Source organism: Ostrea edulis, chromosome 1 (genome assembly GCF_947568905.1).
Source record: "Ostrea edulis chromosome 1, xbOstEdul1.1, whole genome shotgun sequence".
In the NCBI taxonomy this organism is placed as follows: Eukaryota; Metazoa; Mollusca; class Bivalvia; order Ostreida; family Ostreidae; genus Ostrea; species Ostrea edulis.
This window is the reverse complement of record NC_079164.1, coordinates 9,500,256-9,523,855: the sequence shown is the minus strand read 5'-3', so window position 1 is coordinate 9,523,855 and position 23,600 is coordinate 9,500,256. Positions and strand designations below refer to the sequence as shown.

The 23,600-nt window shown below is 36.0% G+C and overlaps 1 protein-coding gene across 12 annotated transcripts; it reads right to left on the bottom strand.

Annotated features, from left to right (window-relative positions):
* Positions 1–896: 896 nt before the first annotated feature.
* On the bottom strand, positions 897–18,612 carry LOC125664170 (interferon regulatory factor 1-like). Of its 12 annotated transcripts, XM_056152606.1 has the most exons (10): positions 18,447–18,612; positions 18,271–18,356; positions 14,011–14,197; positions 10,651–10,828; positions 10,390–10,445; positions 7,888–8,116; positions 7,459–7,545; positions 4,075–4,369; positions 1,664–1,925; positions 897–1,563 (listed from the first exon to the last, which is right to left on the bottom strand). In XM_056152606.1, exons 2-10 carry the CDS (start codon positions 18,291–18,293, stop codon positions 1,432–1,434), a joined length of 1,449 nt encoding a protein of 482 aa, XP_056008581.1. In that variant the 5' UTR covers positions 18,294–18,356; positions 18,447–18,612; the 3' UTR covers positions 897–1,431. The 12 variants fall into 12 exon arrangements, with proteins under 12 accessions (XP_056008581.1, XP_048752701.1, XP_048752702.1 ...); XM_048896744.2 differs by lacking the exon at positions 18,447–18,612 and having other exon boundaries at positions 18,271–18,403; XM_048896745.2 differs by lacking the exon at positions 18,447–18,612 and having other exon boundaries at positions 14,011–14,237; positions 18,271–18,372.
* Between the last annotated feature and the right edge of the window lie 4,988 nt (positions 18,613–23,600).

Genomic DNA, 23,600 nt, shown 5'->3' with positions numbered 1-23,600 from the left:
ATATTAACATCCCCTGGGTAGAGTAGAAGCTATGACTCCAGGGCGGGGACAAAGTGAATATTTAAAATGAACAAGTAGTCCTTTACCAAAATTGTAAATTTCATGATCCCAGGGGTAAGGGTTTTGGTATTAAGGTGGGGCCAAAATGGTCAGTAATTAATTTCTTAATGACAACTACCATTCAAATTCTCCTCAAATTTAATTGTAAGTTTCAGGACTCCTGCACCCCCAGGGTCTTAGGAGCGGGGCTAAAACTGTCAAAATTGACCAATTTTCAAAAATCTTCTTTACAACTGCATATCTTTTATAAAAACTAAATGCATTGTGATGTAGAACAGGAAGACCTCTACCAAGATTGTCAATTTCACAATCCCCAGGGATGAGGTTCTGACTCTAGGGTGGGGCCAAACTTGATACATATAGTGTATATACATGTATGTGTAAAACATGAAAATGATATATTTTTTGCTATTGATACTAAATTCAAGGGTGGAGCCAAAATTATTATTAGTGCTTATTGTCTTTGTCACTTGAAGGACTTCTTTAGGTTTGCTGATACAGTATGAAAACTCAGTGCAGATATAGGAAAAGCAGAAAAGAATCATGCACCAAAAGTATAAATTTCCCTTTCTAAGATGGGTCCTTAGTCCTAAGAACACATCTTGTTTTATACTGTTGCTGAATATTAGAATTTAGTCTAGATATTCAGAAGAAGAATTTTTTTTCTAGATTTCATAGTCCTTGGAACTAGTGATACTTTTAACTAGTACTCAGGTGACCAATAAGGCCTGTGGGCTTCTTGTTTCTGTGTCAATTTGACAGTGTATGTAGATTCCACGTATTTTACATACAAAATATCGCATTTCAACATGTTCAATGAATAAGAGAAGAATTGATCATGAAATATTTTTATCTAGTAACTAAAATAAAATGGTGGTAAATGTTAAGATATTGTAAATAACATTAGTTAGCATGAGCGTGTGGAACCAGAAACAACACTGTTGCATGGTTACATATACTCCTGACAATCACAACTCCTCGGTTGTGTCACAAAATCAATATATCGGACAAATCAATGAAAAATCATTTAAAATCAAATCAGAGCAAACAGTTTCAATCGTGCCTCGTGTTTTATTACTTTGAAGTATCTACAATACATTAGGTACATAAAATCATCTACGAATTAAAATTAAAATCCATTGTACAAATCAATTAAATCACACGTTTCATAAGTGGATACCGGTTCCTTAACTTCACCTCTCTGGACTTGTATCAAATTCTACCGATCAAGTTTAGTCCGCTCTACAGCAGGATGACAGGGTTTTCATTCTCAATATTTATATCCGTTATCAACAATTTGTAAAGGAAAAAGTCTTACTTAACAGCAAACAACCAATGAAAACAACCCTTGTGAGCATAAATTTAATGACGTCACGCCGAAAGACCATTCGATATCTCCATCACCTGCGCATTGCTCTCGTCCTTGACAAGTTTTAAAAGTTTGTCAAAATCGTCCGACTGTGAAATGTTGATGGATGACGAAAGTGGGCTTGCACATGATACCTAAAAGAGCATATGAAAGAACACGCAGATTTTTCATTTCAATAATTTTTCAAGAATATGGTTCGTTGACATTTTTGAAATTCATTGATTCCATACGCACCTGGTTTAGGCGATGTTGGGAGCGACTGTGATTCACCTGAGCAGAGATTAAAAGACCACTGTGATCTGCGTTGTTGGACATAATTCTCTGACCAAAACCAATCACGAAATGGGACAGTGGTTTTTTGGACGCCCCGCTTAGATAGCGCTGTAACATGGGTTCGAAGTATCCGTGGGAATCGTACACCTGAACCTTCACATTTCTCTCTAGTTTAAACGGTTCTCCATTGTTGATAGCAGGTGTTGAGATGAATATTACACATCTGGCAAAAAGAAAATAGTTTTCTTATTACACAGTAAATAAAAGGTCCATGGACCACAATGCTCACCTGAGTAATCTTGGCCCTGCTGTTCATCAGAAGAAAATTTTCAAAAGGACTTTACACTCTTTCTGTTCTGCACTAGAATGCTTGCATACTTGAAATATGACTAACTATTGCCAATGGTTCTTAATAAAAAACAATTCAAAGACTATATATAACTCCATGAACAAATTGGATATCCTACTCATGCATATATTTGAATAAATGGTTCCTGAAAACACTGCCGATTAACTCGACTTATCATGGCCCTGCTAGTCTTGAAAAGAAGACTTTAAAATAATTTATTTTAACAATATTCCTAAATATTCCCATGTAAAAATTATAGATCCCCAATTGTGACCCCATCCTACCCTCCAGGGCCATGCATTGAATGAACTGGAATCTGCATTTGGAAATGTTTACTATTTTAACTCTAAAAGATAGCGAATTATATATTCTGCAATTCCAATTTTTGTAGATTTATCCTATCTGTGAAATTATATATAGTCTACCCTAGACATGATCAGTACGGGAATGTCTGATGTTGATACAATTTCCTAGGCTGCTTATTCTTTGTTTTTGTTTGGAGTTGGTCCACTTTGTTTACCTATTCAAACTTGTTATTTACATTATTTTTCTCTCTAATTTTGTTCTTATTTCATTTTTATAGTGTTCATTCATTTACATGTTTTTTGTGTTGATATTTTTTTCTTATTATCTTTTATAAATTATTTATTCTTAATGCATAGTTATAATAGAATCTCTCTGGGTACGAGTTAGCTTCACATGTATATATATATCTCCTCGTAAAATTTTTATCCCCTATTGTGGTCCCACCTCGAAGGGCATGATTTGCTTAATTTGAATCTCCACTCATCATGCTCATTCAGGAAACTTTCATACAAGTTTTGTCCCCTCTGACCCAGTGGTTCTTGAGAAGAATATATTTAAAAGAGGCCACTAGATTTTTTAGTTACAGGTATATTTATGTCCGATTTGAAACATGTCATTTTGAATTTCATCTACCTAAGGATGCTTTATGGCAAATATTGTTGAAAACGGCTCTCTGGTTCTGATTGATTGATTGATTGAATAGTGTTTAACGTCCCTCTCGAGAAAATTTCATTCACATGGAGACGTCACCACTGCCGGTGAAGGGTTGCAAAATTTAGGACTATGCTCGGCGCTTATGGCCATTGAGCAGAGAGGGATCTTTATTGTGCCACACTTGCTGTGACACGGGACCTTGGTTTCTGCAGTCTCATCCGGAGGACCGCCCCATTTAGTCGCCTCTTATGACAAACAAGGGGGCACTGAAGACATATTCTAACCCGGATCCTCATGGTACCTCTGGTTCTGAAGAAGTGAAACGTGTAAAGTTTACAGATGGACACCAGACAAGCAATCAGAAGTTGACTCACGCTTATAGCTCGGGTGAGTAAAACTACCTATTCCCATTTCTAAACAAGGACTCCACAAAGATTGAGAACAGATTGTGTTTGTCATTTCACATGTTTCAAAAACGATGTTTACGGACTTTAGCTATGATCAAGTAGGTACAATGAAATAATACCCTATAGCGGTTTTGTTCTGCGGGTGTGAAATTTGATGATTTTCTACCTCATAGGTATACAAATAATTTTAGCGGAATATATTTTGGCAGACAAGGAGTTCCAAACATAAAAGTTGATAAGCATTGTAGTGTTTATTATTTATCTGTAAAATGTTTTACCATCATCAGAAACAACTGACAGAAAAAAACACCCTATAGTTTATTATCCTCCCAAACTGAAGAGTGCTACATGCATATCCTTGACAAAAAAAAACAAACAAAACAAAACCCAACTGATTTGGGTTCTAAATATATGGCACCAGAAACCACTAAATTAAGCCACAAAAATTATCACCCCACAGAAAAAACCCATGCTTTACAGTACCACAAAGATTACAACCCACACTGTAGCAGTTATACCAAATAGCAGTTATACAGTAGTTATCCCATATAGCAGTTATACCAAATAGCAGTAATGTCTGATAGCAGTAATGTCGGATGGCAGTATGTCGTATAGCAGTTATACTATATATTAGTTCATTAAAAAAAGGTACACACCTTGATTTTCGAGTGGCATAGATATTGCCATTGTGGCATTCCAGAAGCATCCCCCTGTCTAATGCCGTCAGAAGTTTATAAGTGTGTTCTTCTTGACCAGGGTTGGTTGTCTCACACTGAGGGAACTCCAGTTGTTCAAACTGATCGGGTCCAAAAAGTTCCTGTTTTAGTGGTTCCAGTAGCATCTGGTCATTCCTCTCCGGGTCGTAGAAAAGACGGCATCCGTGTGGACTTCGGACATGGAAGATCTGAACTTGTTGTTGGCAATAACGAAGCAATATTTCCATTTCGTGGTCTGTAAATAAAATTTTGAAACACTCTTTCAAACTGTTGGGAGTTTCTGAACTTTCATGAACAAATCTTAAGTTATGACTGAAATGCTGATATTCTGCCCTGGATTTCTCGAAAAAATCTCAAATCTTAAACTCAGTTTCAACTTAAGTCTGAGTTTTTATCTTAGTTGAGATTTTGTTCAAATTACATTTCTCAAAACGATCTTAGTTAAATCTCAGCTGAGTTAATCAAAAAGAGTAACAATTTTTTACTGATATTTTTAATATGAATTTTGAAAAATTTCCATAAAGATAGATGGGGATTAATTTCAATAGACCTCCATACATATGTAATATTACATTCATTTTTGAAGTACATCTCCATCAGATAGGATCTTTTTTAACATTCATCCACTAATACAAGAGACCCAAGGGCCACATCGCTCACCTTGGCCCATATTTGAAGATTTTCCCTAAATATTTGCATGTAAAATGTTGATCCCTATTGCGGCTCCAACCTACTTCCAGGGGCCATGATTTTTACAAACTTGAATCTACACTATGTCAGAAAGCTGTCATGTAAATGTAAACTTCTTTGGCCCAATGGTTCTTGAGAAAAAGATTTTCACTCTGTATGTAAAACCTTGATCCCCTATTGTGGCCTCATTCTACACCCGGGGTCCATGATTTTAACAAACTTGTATCTGCACTATGTAAGGAAGCTTTCATGTAAATGTAAACTTTTCTGGCCCAGTGATTCTTTAGAAATTTTTTTTTAATGATTTTCCCTATACATGTACCGGTATATTGTGTGTAAAACTTTGGTCCCCTATTGTGGCCCCATCTTACCCCTGGAGGCCATGATTTTAACAAACTTGAATTGGTATATAAATGGAGTAAAATGAAAGTGTGCTTGAATCAAATTCTTGATTGTGAGCAGGTATCTTGGGACTTTGAATAACTGAAGTTGCAGTAAAGTATTGTATCTTCTGATCTTTTCTCTCCAAGAAATGAGATTATACCACAGTATTATAAATCAATTTCACATCTTTCATTAGTTTTGATTAATAGACTGACTAATTGCACTTTAATGTCTGTCCTATCAATCAATGTTGTCTATAGATGTACTATTTATTTTCTCAATGTCTGACAATCATTGCCATTCAGTGTATGTTTTACAAGGGAAAGATTCACTCTGTTGAAAGAACTCATATCCAGTCCTTTCGTATATATACAAGTCCACCCAACATTAAGTGGCAAGAAATAAAACAGACAGCATTTGTGATTTTCATCTGTTACAGTCAAAACATTTGATGTACAATGCACTAAACTCAGCTCTGAAAAATATTCTCATCCGTGCAGCGATAAATCTGTTCAATCTGTGCTGAGTTAGTATCTGCCCATTGCATTGTGATGTCACACAGATCAAAATCATGAATGCTGTATGTTTCCTTTCTTGCCACTTAATGTTCGATGGTCTTACAATATAATATGTTCAAAACAAAACCATTTAATTTACATCGATAGCAGTTTCATGGTAAAGCAGTTTACATGTATGATATATGGAACCGGGCTCGACATAATTGATGGCCCGATGGTCTGAGGGAGGCCAGTAAATGTTGGATTTGGGCAAGTGCTATTTAAAAAGCTTGTGCCCATAGGGCTAGTTAATTTAAATACTTATCAAAATTCCTCAACAATCGGGCTTGTAAATATTAGATGTTTATGTGTCCAGGTTTTTACAGCATGCAAAACAATTTCTTGATTTCACTTTTGTTAAGTTGTACTATGAAGTACATGTAACTCCTAACACAATGTAGATAGAATCATGAATGTTTCTAGGAACAAGTTATCAGAAGCGAAGCATAAAATCCACAATCCTCGGATGATTTCTCTACACTTAACACAAAAGCATAAGCCACAGGAGGAGCTCCGAGTTAGTATATCTTTAGTCTGGATCATTGCAACGTTTGTGTATATGACAACTCTCCACAAGAATTGGTGTACACACAGACATCGGGATGATGCATTAAGTTTCTTAGAATGAGTTGTCTAATTCATGACACTTTCACAAATGACAAAAAAAGGTGAAGATAACACCGGCTATTTTTTTAAGTTTAAGTGAAAAACATGTATAAGAATAATAAGATTACAACGTTTTTTAAGCCCGCTGTTGATGCTAGCTTAAATAAACAAGATATTAGGCCTAATCTTAAAATTGTTTAATTATTATTGAATACAGAATTTAGGCCAGTCGTTTTCATATCCACTGATCCGAAGGGACGATAAAAGTTAACAATTGACCAGTAAATATTTCAGTTGATAGGCTAAATGACCAGTGAATAAAAATGATTATTTCTCGCCCTGATGGAACCTTGTTCGTCAGTGTGAGGTTGTACAAATACAGTTATATTTAGATCTGGGATGTGGATCTCTGCCTGTCATTGGGTGAGTGGGTGTGTCCATGGATGGGTGTGTCCCTGCCATTATTTGTTAGATTTAGATATGGATACATGCCAGATTCTTGTAATGCCAACACAGGAGGGAGTCCCTATAATGTGGTTGGAAACTTTTGACCAAAACAGTTCATTTAGAGATCTGCAATCCACTGCTCCCCCTCCCTCTGTTTAGAGATCTGCAATCCACTGCTCCCCCTCCCTCTGTTTAGAGATCTGCAATCCACTGCTCCCCCTCCCTCTGTTTGGAGATCTGCAATCCACTGCTCCCCCTCCCTCTGTTTGGAGCTGAACAGTACTAAGACCTCTAAGATCACAAGTTACTCTCCCCATTTTGGCAATGCTCTAGATCTGCTCTAGCTGCTATAATGTAGCCCTATCCATTTTTTTTTTATTCTGAGGCATTCCAGAGAGGTGCAAAAAAATCAGAGAGGGCTACATTATTGCAGCTAGATCTGCCTCTGATCATCAGTTGCTTCAAAGAAAGACAAAATGTACAGTGTATTATTGGGTGACTTACCTTGGGTTTCCTGACGCCGGGGAACCTGGAGGGGACTGAGATGTACTGTGTGTTATTGGGTGACTTACCTTGGGGTTCTTGTCACCAGGGAACCTGGAGGGGACTGAGATGTACAGTGTATTATTGGGTGACTTACCTTGGGGTTCTTGTCGCCGGGGAACCTGGAGGGGACTGAGGTGCTGCTGGGGCCCACGAGTTGTCAGAGACAATTCAGCATATAGTTCTAAACAAAAAGCAAATCTTAATTAATTTTCTGTTTAATTATCATCCTGATCATGGCAAAATACCAGTACTGACAAAATTTCAGATTACAGTCAAACCTCGTTATCGTAAGTTGATGGGACCAAGAAAAAACTTCGATATAATGAAGGTAAAATACTTAAAGAATAAGAATTTGGGACTTCCGAATCACTTTGTGACATATCCATGGTATTCAAGATATCGGTACCCGAGATACCAAAGTGCAACTGTACTTGTATTTAATATATATATGTGTTATCTACGTGAGCCAAAAATTGTCTTGTAGCATGACTTGAAATCAAGGTTAAAAATAAATTTCAATTACCCGTCATTTCTACATCACCATGGTCACCAGGCTCCTCTTTGATGTCATTAGCTGGTGTAATTATGTGATTTAACTGAGTATTTGCTAGAAGATTTGGATCAGATTTTATTGGATCTAATTCCAGATCTTCCAGGTCGGAGGGAAAATTGGGTAACTGGGACTGGGGTGCGGCCTTGACCTCCACTGGAACTATGTCAGGTAGAGCTGGGTTCTGTGTGTTCGAAGTCGGCTTAAAAAGATAAATTGTATACCAATTACCAAATCAAACAAAATACAAACAAACAAAAAACGGTGGGAAAATGGCTTTTTTTAAAAATAATTTTTTTATTTACAAAATTTTCACTTCACACATACACTGTTGCATACATATGGGAGATAGGTTACATGGATATTTTCACAACATATTAAATTCATTTTAAAATACGAACTCATTAACATTAACTCAAATATTGTCTACATTTCATTTTCATATACTTTATTCGTTTATGTAAGTATATGTATGATGTCAAAGAGAGAGAGAGAGAGACAGAGAGAGAGAGAGAGAGAGAGAGAGAGAGAGAGAGAGAGAGAGAGAGGGTACATAAGTATTATTTTCTTGGTAACAGATTTTGATAAGTATAATATATCTAGATATACTGATCAAACACAAAAAAGAAGCACAAACCTATTTGATGAAAAAGTACAAATAGACCTAATTACTAACATAGATTTTCACTTATTCTCTGCCAGTGAGTTTCATATTCATCATATTTACAGTTTCGTAGCAGGAAGTACTTCTCAACCACAATTATGTCCGTAACTATTTTTCTAATCGCAGATATATGTACTTGCGGACTCTTTTGATATTTACAAGAAAAAATATTTTGTTTTACTATAAGCAAAATCAAGTTTTGAACTTTATACATATGTCTATTACAGTATTTACCAAATAGTACAGTGAGCTTGTCAAAATTTACAGGGATATGAAACAGTTCTAATATCCATTGTTCAACATCACACCATAGCTCCTTTATTTGTATGCAGTCAAAAAAAGATGTTCTAATGTTTCGATATGAACACCACAAAAGCTGCACATTGGAGAGTCTTTAACTTTCAGTTGAAATAAATACTTGTTAGTAGGGAGTATTCTATGGAGTATCTTAAATTGCAGCAAATGCAATTTTGGGGAAATTTAAATATGGCTTTTTATTATTCAACTGGCTTTTATAACTTAAATAGAAATGAAAGTTTGTAAAATGGCATGTATATACTTATGCAGGAATCAATTAATGGTTGGAAAATGGTGCTTTTATACTTATATTTACATTTCCAATGATTTTGCGTACGATATTATTACCAATCTAATGGTAGCCATTTCCTCATGAATGTGATGCAGGTGTGTACAATGTCTGTAGGAATCTTGATAAATATAGTCCGTCTATTTTAACTGCTGGGAATTCCGACAGAAATGAAAGTAGAATGTAAATATAAAAAACGAGTTTCATTCTTGGAAATAAATGAGGGTATGAACAGCCACACTTCCCGCCAGCATACTTTTCTGAAGCGTTAATGCCTCCCCATGAAGTCTGCTGGCATAAAGCGTCAAACAGCCACACTTCCCGCCAGCATACTTTTTCTGAAGCGCTAATGTCTCCCCATGAAGTCTGCTGGCATAAAGCGTCAAACAGCCACACTTCCCATCAGCATACTTTCAGTACTTTGATTCTGAAGCACTAACACTTCCCCATGAAGTCTGCTGGCATAAAACGTCATAGTTTATACCCTCATGTACATGTATTTTCAAAAATGAAATTTATTTCTTATAATACAGAAATGAATGCGTTTATATATGACCACCATTTTCCAACCATTCATATCTGTATAAGCTAGCATATACATAAACTAGGTAGGTTTGCTTGTAGGTTGTTGTAAGTCCGTTTCGAGAATTTATCACTCATACAGAGATGTCACCCGCTTTACATAACCTGACATAAATTTTGACCTACAGTAGTGTGCATGACAATCGAGACTGTTAGCAGTACGAGTTCTGTTGTGTGAGAAAGGCCTACTGTGACATAGTATTTAACTCTGTTTTGGGGAAATATAAAACAGACCCATAACTTTCACTTTAATGCCGGACACTTAGCAGAGTAACAACCCCTGACTTTGTTACACACTAATGCCGGACACTTAGCAGAGTAACAACCCCTGACTTTGTTACACACTAATGCCGGACACTTAGCAGAGTAACAACCCCTGACTTTGTTACACACCATTGGTTCGATGCAGCAACAGGACTGAGATTTGAAACTCGAACCACTAACTAGATTGGGAAGAGGTCTTCCCCGGCGGGCATTACTGGACAACCGTGACACATAAATAACAGCAAAATTATTTCAAGATATGAGATGATGATGCCTGAATGACAGGAACATGTTTTTATACTGTTACAGAAGTCTGGATAAGTGCTGAGAAAGGGGGGCATTTTATTTATGATGTTTAAATGCATTGAATAAAACTTACCGTCAAAGTGCAGACCTCACGGTATTCATTATTGCCCAATTTCTTCTGGTTCAGTTCTGTATAGAAACAAAAGGGAGGGGAATATTCAACATGAATTACTACAACGCTGGTGTTCTTCTCTCATTCTATCACAGCTACGACAGGTCTAAACCCCGCCCACTTTACTTGAAATTCACAACACTAAGTCTGACTCATAATTGTTCAGTTTTCCAACAATATAAAGAAATGATTATGGAAATGCTTCTCGTAGAGAAAAATCACCTTCTTTGCTGAGAAATTTGTAGGCGCGGAATGGTTCACTGCCATCCAGCTGATTGTATTCTTTCATTTCCTGAATGTCCGGAAGTTTATTGAGGGCACAGCGGAAGCGGGTCTTCCACGTGGGCCAGTCCGCCTGATCCACACCCTCTCTGTAGCGTCCTGTATGTAACGCCCACTCCTGAAAACAGGTAAAGAGCACTCCCCAATTAGTAATCAATATGGAATACCAAATCAAAACAAGAGGCCCGTGGGCCACATCGCTCACCTGAGTCACCTTGGCCCATATCTGAAGACTTTCCATATATATTTGCATGTAAAACCTTGGTCCCTATTATGGCCCAAACTACCCTTTGCAAACTTGAATCTACACTATGTCAGAAAGCTTTCATGTAAATGTCAACTTCTTTGGCCCAATGGTTCTTTTAAAGCTTTTTTCTATATTTGTATGTAAAACTTTGACCCCCCCCCCCCCCACTTGTGGCCCCATCCTACCCCCCGGGGACCATGATTTGAACAAACTTGAATCTGCACTATGTCAGAAAGTTTTCTTGTAAATATCAGCTTTTCTGACTCAGTGGTTATTGAGAAAAAGATTTTAACTATATATTTGTATGTAAAACTTTGATCCCCTATTGTGGCCCCATCCAACCCCAGGGGCCCATGATTTGAACAAACTTGAATCTGCATTATGTCAGGAAGCTTTCATGTAAATCTCAGCTTTTCTGGCTTAGTGGTTCTTGAGAAGAAGATTTTTAAAATTTTTCCCTATATATTTGTATGTAAAACTTTGATCCCCCCTTGTGGCCCCATCCTACCACCGGAGGCCATGATTTGAACAAACTTGAATCTGCAATATGTCAGGAAGCTTTCAGGTAAATTTCAGCTCTTCTGGCCCAGTGGTTCTTGAGAAGAAGATTTTTAAATGACCCCACCCTATTTTTGCATTTTTGTGATTATCTCCCCTTTGAAAGGGACATGGCCCTTCATTTGAACAAACTTGAAAGCCCTTCACCCAAGGATGCTTTTGGCCAACTTAGGTTGAAATTGGCCCAATGGTTCTGGAGAAGAAGTCGAAAATGTGAAAAGTTTACAGACAGACGGACAGACAGACAGACGGACGCCGGACAAAATGTGATCAGAATAGCTCACTTGAACCTTCGGTTCAGGTGAGCTAATAAAACAATATGACACACTGATGCCCCTACATGGACAGACGGACGCCGGACAAAATGTGATCAGAATAGCTCACTTGAACCTTCGGTTCAGGTGAGCTAATAAAACAATATGACACACTGATGCCCCTACATGGCCAAACTCTAAGGTCAGGGTCATGATGTAAAAAAAAAATTCATTTGAAAAGAAAGGTCTTGTCACAAGGATTTTAATACACATGTAAAATATGAACGCCCTATCACCACAATAATACTAAACATTAATTTCTATACAATAATCAAATGTATTAATCCAATGCAATAATCCTATACATTAGATCCTAATTAAAGGGTATAGATTAATGGTAAATTTGAACCCAGGTGATATATTTGTCGATTATTTTTCGATTAATCAATCGAAAAGGTGCATCCAATTAATCCGATCATCGATTAATTTTTATCTCCCGATTACCCATCACGAGTTGTGAATGAGTAGTATTGGATTCTGAATATTGACTACTTCTCACAATACAGACATACATCATGTGACATTTTCACAGTTATCAAAAGAAATGACAACCTATGATGAACCTCACTATCGAAAAAGAACACATGACACATGTACAGCATAAAGTAAAGTGGAAATCGATCTATTAATCCTATCCACTAAATAAATTTCATAAATGTACATAATAATCCAGATTATACAATACTCTTAGACTAATACAATCATCCCCCCAAATTAATCCTATACATTAGTCCCATACAATGTTATAAATTAATTCTATCCAGCAATCCCATACAATAATCCCACCAAATTAATCCTATACATTAGTCTCATACAATCATCCCACCAAATTAATCCTATACATTAGTCTCATACAATGTTATAAATTAATTCTATCCAGCAATCCCATACATATAATCCCACCAAATCAATCCTATACATTAATCCCATACAAAATTTTTATAAACCATGTTAATCCCATACAACAATGTTATATGATCTTAATTCTATTCAATAATCCCACCAAATTCATTCTATAAATTAATCCCATACAATAATTTTATAAATTAATTCTATCCAATAATCCCACACAATGATTTATATCATTTAGTACATGTTTATATAGACATTTTTTGTACATGGTACTCTGCAAAAAAAAAAGAACAAAACAAAACAGCTCTTCAGCTGTTCTGGTTTTTTATTGAGGTACCTTATCATCACGCGGCTGAGTTAAGGCTCTCCCCATAAATAACAGTGCTGTAAAAATTGTACTTTACCGCACTGGCACATTACATGGCGTCACAATGTAAAATACGTCATGATGAAGGTCATGACGTACATATCTACATTCCTTTTGCGGTTGGAAATGTCAAAATATTTTTTCATTATTTACCACTGCTGTCAAACGATAAACTACAATCGTGTAAAAGTTTCTGTCAAATGGGTTATATTAATTCTCTGTGATATTGAAATAGTTTCAATTTCTTCTTTATATAACATACATACTAAAGTAATATCCATATTATATTGTGATCTTGATATCGCCCCTAATCTGCATGTATATAGTGACTTTCACAATGGACTCATTTGCATAAACAGGGTTTCCGAACATACAAATTTCATCATCGGCACGACACCTCGAGGTTTTTGAGTGAAAGTTGTTTGATTTATGTGACATGTGAACTTCAGTGCAAAAGGAAAGTTAGGGGAGCAAATTGTGGCTTCAACAGAAAACATGTTTTTCAGACTAGATTTAACTTCGTATATGCAAAAATCGCCGCATCTTGCATATTCAATGCAAAAATTAGACATGTTACAATTAAGTCACGATAAACTTGCTCCCATCACTTTTCAAATTAAAAAAATTAATATGTTTTGAAGTTATATTAACTTCATCTTGCATTGATATCTGGATATTGTGCCAATGGAATGATTTATACATACATGGTACGATTTTATCTTGATATTTGATCACGTGATATACAGCTGATGTAGAGACTGTCGGTCTGGTGGAAAATGTATGGGAGGTCAATATATGTACTTCATTATATATACAAATATCTTAGGTATAAAAGGGTTGTGTGTACAGAATTTGTCAAAAATTTATATCTGTGTATTGATGCTTTTTCCTCCGACATATTTTTATGGCCCTACTTAACACAACTGCACAGCCGTTACCGTTCTGGGTTTTTATCGAGGTACCTTAAATATCGTGGAGTCTCCTTCGCTCCAGTCGTGCTTGCCTCCATGTTTCCAGGGAACTTTAAAGATCTTTTTCTCCTGGTCTATCCACGACAGACCGGGGATATTTCCTGCCTGTACCTTCGCCTCTAGCCATGGCCTCATGCGCTGTCTACTTTGTCCATTATCCATCGGAACTTCCCCAAATCTGTGTACAGTCATTCACTGATGTAATTGTTTAGTAAGATCTATAATTCAAAAATGCATGCCTTCTTCTTTTTATATTTAGTAGGTGTTGTGATTTTGGAAAGTATGCTAAGATCAATCACACACATGTAATAAACACCTCCAGAGAGAAAAGGGTGTGTCAACTTCTAAGAAATCCCAGAAATCTGTGCCACAAGAGCTCTAGTTTATTATGACGAAAATGTTAACAAACTCACTATATAAAATAGAAAATCACTTTTGTAATGCTTGCAAATGGTGTAAAGCTTACATTTAATGTAAGTTGCACGATACACACACTTTAACGATAATAATTATAGTTTTAGAAAAAATTATGTTATTTGAAAACTGAATATACGTTTTTAAACGTAAAATGATTCCTATGATTTCTTAGTTCCTAGTACACTAATTGATAAATAAAATCTACATACATATAGAGTTATGTAAGGGAGGGGTAATTATATTTTAAATATATATATATATATAAAAAGTAAGGAATCTTCATTATTGATACAAACAAAAAATGCATGCATGAGTTTTATATATAAAACTCATGCATGCATTTTTTGTTTGTATCAATAATGAAGATTCCTTACTGAATTTAGAACAACCTGCCTATACATACCTGTAATAATGAGTAGGTAACTGGACTAACTCTCTGACTTATTAATGTACCTGTCGCTAGTGTACGTACCTGTAATAATGAGGCTGTAACTCTCTGACTAATTAATGTACCTGTGTCACTTGTTTGCTAATCAGAAGAAAATGATAAAATTCCCATGGACACTGGACTATCTAATAACAAAACAGTGTCACCTAAATACCCTTTTTTCTAGGGAAAACCGTGCAACTAACACTGATTGGAAAAGTATTCTTGCGTGTGAGATCTAATACTTGATTAATTAAAAAAAATACACCTTAAACTGACCTTACAATTTGCTATTTTGAAAAAATCAATTCCTTTTAAGTCACTTAAAAAACGTCCTTCAAAGTCAATTCAATGTTTACATTCCACAAATAAAAATCGAAACCGAAAGTTGGAATTCCCATGAGTCTTTCGTAAAGGGAGTTGCTAAAACACGGAACAGAAAACAGAACTGAATTTAAAAAATAGAGATACTGTATGCAAGATATGAGTGAAAAATTCTTGAGAGGGATATTAAACAAGTATCTAAAATAACACAAAAATTTGGAGAAAATGCTTTATTTTGATTAAAATCAACAATTTAGGATATTGTTTAGCATAAATCAAATGTTTTTCAGTACATTTAATTATTGTTATTTTATTTGTGAAACTTACTGACACGTTGTGCGTCAGAAAAATGAGAAAATGACAAACCAGGGAAAAGGGGGTGACACCAACAAGCACTTGCTTATATTTTTCATAACAAGTTATATAATGGTTTTAAAATACATATATGCATTAGTATGAAATATATCAGGTGGATTCTGAGGATGACTTTCCGTTCTCTCTGTTTCTGCTTCCCTTCCTCATAATAAACCTTTTGATTTTACAAAATACTGATCTCAGTGACCTCCTCATAGCATTTATTGCATACAATATTTTCCATTCTCCATTCTGGTCCGTTCTTCGTTCCGCGTTTTAGCAACACCTTTTGTAAATAGTAACTTTGTCATTGTTGTGGGATTTTCCTCGGTCGGTTAAAGCGATGGTTTAAATAATTATTGTGGAATTGATACTTTTCGCAGAAAAGGTATATGGCCATGGTATAGTCTATTTATACCACGGTGAGGCTAACCTAGCCTACTTTTTGGAAATAGAAATAGACCGGTGTTTCATTCATGAATGCAAATTGAATTTGTTATTTAAGTCTCTGGAATTAGCTATCAAAAACTAGCATATTCGTGGAAATGAAGAACAATTTTCATGAGGGGTCAGCTGGGTTTAAGCTATTTCATAGTAGCATTAAAATAAAATCATATACATATCTAATGCTATCAAGGTTATCGTAGAGATCAAAGAAATGCCGCGTCCATTATTCTCCAATATAATATTACATATACTCATTAATCAATTCAGAACAGTGTTACACATTAATCAAACTTCCACAAGAAAAATAAATACGCCTACATGGGTCTAAAATATAATGAGAACATATCGGTTTCATGTCTTCAACTTGATTAGATTTTGTGTATAGGCCTATATGCCTTAATTATAATTACAACAATTATAAAATCGAATAACGGATGATTTCATTTCATCCTTAAAAAATAATCAATGTATGTTACAAACAAATTTATAGGTCTAAATGCCTGTAGGATATTTGACATTCAACTAAAAAGTAATCGTCTGCGTTCCGCCCGATCGCTACACGTACAAACATGGTGATACACAGACAAGATGACCCTCCTCCACGTGGGTGATTTAGTTGGACTATGTATTCAGAGCAGATCAGATAATTACATCGCATCGTCGGATATCTAATCCACCAACATCAAACTAAATACTTGAATTATCTTTTAAAATAGCACACCTAGAGAGCTTATGTACAATCTCACCGTTTTCGTCAGCATGTTTTTGGTTTTAAAAGTTGCTATGACGTCATCTAATTCGTAGTGTTACTGAACCGTAGTAGAATAGATTTCGTGCATGTTGCAGGATAACCTCCGAGGTCTCCAAAAAACAAAAAAAACAAAACAACAAAAAAAAAACAACAAAATGATGTAAACGAAACATCGACGCAGCTTATACATTTCAAACAACATGCATTTCGAGACCTCGAAGGCTATCCTGCAACATCCACGGAATCTATTTTACTACATATGTATTTCAAAAATGCCAGAAATTACAGGGGGGAAAATTAGATTGACAGAGTAGAAATAATCTTTATTTTAAGTCGAGTGTACAATAAAGTAACATTAGGGTACTGAAGAGGTATTTGTTGACTACGATATTTTTTGAAATATTAAAATCTAGGTGTGACATGCATATTTCGAGCTGGAATTTATTTAAATCTGGTTGTCTAATAACAGCGGGTCAAACTCAACCGAATTTCACACATACAGGTATCTATGTTGCACGGATAAAATTTCAACCTGGGTCAAAGTTCTTGGTTACCCCCGGGGGAGGATCCAGGAATTGCAGTTAGGGGCGCAATTTGATGAGGCAGGGGGGGGGGGGGGGGTCTGAGGCCCCCAGTGGGTCCAGATCCCGGAAGCTCCTGGATTTTACAGAATTTATAGGGCTTTAAATAGGTCTCCGATGTAGTAATTTTTACTATTTTCTGTCATTTTTGATAGAGGGAAATCAATGAAATAACGCAAATTTTAAGGGTTTTTAGAAAAAATGTAAGTTCTCCCAATAAAAGTACAATGTAATTCAATAAATCAAAAGATTTTGTAAAATATGTGCTCTGAGAGTAGAAAAAAATCATTGCTTCTTTTATCGTTCGTAAACATTTTTCTAAACAAGATACCACGATTTACCATAAATTTGGAAAATATTAAAGTGATCAAAATTTGCACTTATAGTTGAAATCCCGTGAAAGAGTTCATTTTTAGAGATTTGCCTATTATAAAAATTGGATGAATCAAGTACAGTACTAGTACTTAAGTAACAAGGCAATAACGAAATAGATGTTCAAATACATCGGCAGACAAGATGCAGAAATATATTAGCAAAGTACCCTGTGAATATACTGCGCTAGGGGTGAGTCATGCTTGTAGTAAAATAAGCACATTTACGTTCAGTTCTATTTCCTGGTAAGAAAAAAATAAAGTTGTTTTCAAATTAAAATCGTTTTACTTTTCGATGAAAAAATAAAATGAAAATACATCTTTGTAAATAGTATTTTGCAAAATTCGTCTTTACAAAGGAATCCCACCTTGCAACAAATCTACATGCATGTTTTTGTACAATAGAATATTTTACCGTACATGTTACTAGGCACGCAATGCTCAGTCAACATCATTATGTCGAGTAGTCAATATTTGATACACACACACACACACACACACACACACACACACACACACACACACACACATATATATATATATATATATATATATTATACATATTGAATCACTTTTTACCTGCAGTAGTCTGTTTCTGCCATTCTGATGAGGAAAATTTCACAGTCACCAGTTCTGTCCCGCCAATCTCCCAGAGTGATAGTCGTCTGTTGGAACAAGTGCCCGCTTTAATACTAACAATAAAACGGGCCAGGAAGCCTGAATCATGAAAAAGGAAGTGTTTAGAAAAAAAATACCCCTTATTCTGTAAAATCCCCTTCAACTAATTGATAGCACGGAGTCGCTGTGAAATATTTCCTTGATTACAACAGTTAAGGAGACGAGGAGTCGGTCGTAATGTTAATCTAACTCGCAAGTAACCAAAAACTAACAAAGCAGCATAAGATGCGATTTCCATGACTCCGCAATAAATCGACATAAATTAGAACCCTTAGTGCATTTCCTTGTATTTTGCCGTGCGGAGTGCATTTTTCCTTTAAATTTTGGTTTTGCCAAAATTAAGATAAAGATGGTACTATATTCCTTCGAAAACATGACCTGAATAAAAATAAAATCAAAGCACAGAAAGTACTGAAACGAGGGGACGATTGATACCCAATGATACGTACAGATAACAATGTGATAGTTGTATATCTACCCTGTAACGAGGGGACGATTGATACCAAATGATACGTACAGATAACAATGTGATGGTTGTATATCTACCCTGTTTACTGTCAATGCTGCTAGAGAAGAAATGGTGAAAAAAGAAAAACAACAAGAAGCAGATCGAAATAAATCTGAAGTTTGAAAACCCACGTTCTCTGCATTAGTTTTTTAATCGAGACAGGCTACTGGCAAACAAGTTGATGTTACAGGGGTTTCAACAGTCTCGTATCAAGTCAGCATTTCGTAAATTTTATAATCGTTATACCGATTTAGTTTGCCATTACAATCCGTCATTGGGTGAAATGTTATCTGACAAGTTTCATACCGATTGTTAGACCGCTCATAGTACACTGATTTTGACTACGGATAACTCCGTTTACCTGATCAAGACATAGGGCTCACGGCGGATGTGACCGGTCGACAGGGGATGCTTGCTCCTCCTAGGAACCTCATCCCACCTCTGGTATATCCAGATGTCCGTGTTTGCCCAACTCTCTATTTTGTATAGCTTATAGGCGTTATGATATTGATCAGTGCTCCCTATTTCCCCTTTCCATGGCGTCAATAAAACAGCGTTATATATCATGCAGCATTTAGCCTCGCTGTCACAAGCACGAGGATCAAATATAGAGAATTTCAATTCTACGGTAAATATATTAACTGAAATACCTTGTATGTAAAAATTACATCAAACCCTTTTTGACTTGTTTACAAAAGACAGAAGCAAGAAAAAGGAGAGGACCATTGTCTTCAGAACCACCAATCATCACTGAGATAATAGTACGTGTGTTGTGTACACAGCTGTACACGCAGTATATTATTAATATTGTATGTGTACATGTACATTGATGTCAATGTAATAGGTGAATGTTCTTACTTTCTCTAGATGTATGTGGTGTATTTACTTTCTCTACATGTGTGTTGTGTATTTACTTTCTCTACATGTATGTGGTGTATTTACTTTCTCTACATGTATGTGGTGTATTTACTTTCTCTACATGTATGTGGTGTATTTACTTTCTCTACATGTATGTGGTGTATTTACTTTCTCTATATATATTTAGTGTATTTACTTTCTCTACATGTGTGTTGTGTATTTACTTTCTCTACATGTATGTGGTGTATTTACTTTCTCTACATGTATGCGGTGTATTTACTTTCTCTATATATATTTAGTGTATTTACTTTCTCTAGATGTATGTGGTGTATTTACTTTCTCTACATGTGTGTTGTATATTTACTTTCTCTACATGTATGTGGTGTATTTACTTTCTCTACATGTATGTGGTGTATTTACTTTCTCTACATGTATGTGGTGTATTTACTTTCTCTATATATATTTAGTGTATTTACTTTCTCTACATGTGTGTTGTGTATTTACTTTCTCTACATGTATGTGGTGTATTTACTTTCTCTACATGTATGCGGTGTATTTACTTTCTCTATATATATTTAGTGTATTTACTTTCTCTACATGTGTGTTGTATATTTACTTTCACTACATGTATGTGGTGTATTTACTTTCTCTACATGTATGCGGTGTATTTACTTTCTCTATATATATTTAGTGTATTTACTTTCTCTATATATATTTAGTGTATTTACTTTCTCTATATGTATGTGGTGTATTTACTTTCTCTACATGTGTGTTGTGTATTTACTTTCTCTACATGTATGTGGAGTATTTACTTGAAGATTGAATGATTAGGCACATTATTTGGGTGTAGATATAAATGATTAGATGGGGATTTCCTGGAGTCCACGCTCCCAGTGATTTTACAATAACCTATTTATGAGAAATACAAATTAACGAGTGAATTGGCTACATATCTTTCTTTCCTTCAGAAAATAAAACAAGAGGTTCATGGGTTACACTGCTCACCTGAGTTTCCTTGGCAAACATATTCAAAGATTTTCATTATATATTCGCATTTTAACACTTTGATTCCTATTATGGCCCTAACCTACCCCTGGGGCCATGATTTTTTTTCAAACTCGAATCTGCACTATGTCAGGAAGCTTTCATGAAAATGTAAAATTATTTGGCTCAATGGTTCTTGAGGACAACATTTCCCCTAAATATTTGTATGCAAAACTTTGATCCCTTATTATGCCCCCTCCCTCCGGGGGGAGGGTACTTTTAACAAACTTGAATCTACACTATGTTAGGAAGCTTTTGTATACCTGTAAATATACACCTTTCTGGCGCGGTGATTTTTCAGAAGATGTTGAAAGAATTTCCCTATATAATTGTATGTAAAACTTGGATCTCCTATTATGGCCCTACCCTACCCCTGGGGGCTATGGTTTTAAGAGACTTGAATCTGCACTATGTCAGGAAGCTTACATGTATATGTAAACTTTTCTAGCCCAGTGGTTCTTAAGAAGAAGAATTTTAAAGAATTTCCCTAGATAGTCCCATCCTACCCCGAGGGCCATGTTTGTAACAGATTTGAATTTACACTATGTCAGGAAGCTTTCATGTAAATTTGTACTTTCAAGGCCCATTGGTTCTTGAGAAGATTTTTAAAGATTTCCCCTATATATTTGTATGTAAATTTTGATCCCCTACTGTGGCCCCAACGTACCCCCGGGGGTCATGGTTTTAACAAACTTGAATCTGTACTATGTCAGGAAGCTTTCATTTAAACTTCAGCACTTTTGGCCAGTGGTTTTTAAGAATATCTTTAAATGACCCCACCCTATTTTTGCAATTATCTTCCCTTTGAAGTGGGCATGGCCCTTCATCTGAACAAACTTGAAAGCCCTTCACCAAGGATGCTTTGTGCCAAGCTTGGTTGAAATTGGCCCAGTGGTTCTGGAGAAGATCTTTAAAAGCTGTAAATGTATTTTCACTATTTTGCTATTATCCCCCTTGGAAAGGGACGTGGTCCTTCATTTAAACAAACTTGAATCCCCTTCACCCAAGGATGTTTTGTGCATGCCAAGTTTGGTTGAAATTGACCTAGTGGTTCTGGAGGAGTAGATTTTAAAAAAAAAAAAATTCAGTGTATTTTTGCTATTTCATTATTATCTCCCTTGGGAGAAAGGCGTTGCCCTTTAATTGAACAAACTTGAATCCCCTTGCCCCAAGAAGTCGAAAATGTGAAAGTTTACAGACAGACGGACGGACAGACAACTGGTGATCAGAAAGCTCACTTGAGCCTTCGACTCAGTTGAGCTAAAAATGTTGGATCCCTGGTGAGTGCTTTGTTAGCAGTCACATATTTCTCTAAAGAAATCTCATTTTTCCTTATTCTTTTCTTGAAGGTTTGTTACATGTAAGTTGCCGTTTAATTTGATTATACAATACCGCGATGCAAAAAAATTATACCTTGTCTCAGCACATGTCAGCGACGATAATATGTACCGCGAAGCAAAAAAAAAAATATATGCCTTGCCTCAGCACATAATGTACCGATGGACAGCACTACGTATCAACGTCGACGACAATGTGACGTCACAGAAATTTGGTATGCTTCACTACACACAAATCAGAAATCGGTAATTTTCGATTTTGAAAATCCATATCAGATATGAAGTTGTCTTTCATGATGATCTATCGATCGGTCACTTTGCGGGGTCAGCCAAAGGTCAATCTGTGAATATCCAAGTTTTCCTTCTTTACCCTACCAAATGTAACAGATAACAGTTGTGAAAGATTCTGGCTAATTATCGAGTTATCATACAGGTTTATGGGTTGTCCCATCCTGGGGCATTCTTGTAGTTTAGCAATTAATGAAAAAATAATAATATCGCAATCTAATGATAATTTGGACATCGTAATGTTATTTACAGCTGTAAAAGGGCTCATGTTGGGAGTTTGGGTTACACGTTTAAAGATTATTCGTAGTTAAGCCTGGTTCACACTGTCGTGCGATCCGTTACGAAGGCCACGATTGACCATTCGTAGCTGATCGCGGAAGTTTTCTGGAATTTCAAATTTTGATACGAGGTGATGCAAGGTGAAGATAACGAACAGTGATCAATCTCACAACTCCTTCAAGCAATACAAAATAGAAAGTTGGGCAAACACGGACGCCTGGACACACCAGAGGTGGGATCAGGTGCCTAGGAGGAGTAAGCATCCCCTGTTGACCGGTCACACCCGCCGTGAGCCCCATATCCTGATCAGGTAAACGGAGTTATCCGTAGTCAAAATCAGTGTGCCAAGAACGGCTTAACAATCGGTATGAAACACGTGATGTGAGTTAAGGGGGTATGCTACACCAGAGAAATTTGATATGGATGAAAAGTGGAGGATATGTACAATAATATTTTGAAGAAAAAAACCAACTTTATTTAGTCATAAAATGCAGTTTTAGTAGAAAGCAATCTGATATTTATCCATTTTTTAAAAGGAAGTCAGTCTCCTTAATATGTTCTGGTATGAATTGTTTCGCTTTGATATGGAAAGGTTGCGATAGATAAATTTCAGGTGACACGATAAACATCGTTCAGATACGACCACATACGTTTTGATAAGATTGTCCCGATCAAGTTCACGATTGGACCTCGATCTCATATTCGATCATCACGATCCGAGTTCCCGATCATATACGTGCAGATACATTTGTACGTTCGTAAACGTTACGATACGTTAAGCACGAACCGGTGCGCTGTTACAATAGGATAGGACTGTGATTGCGATATCAGGATAGAGATGATCACTATTTGGACCCCGATATGTATACAGCCCGACTGACCATCGACTTCTGGAATCATTTTTTTTTTAATATCTA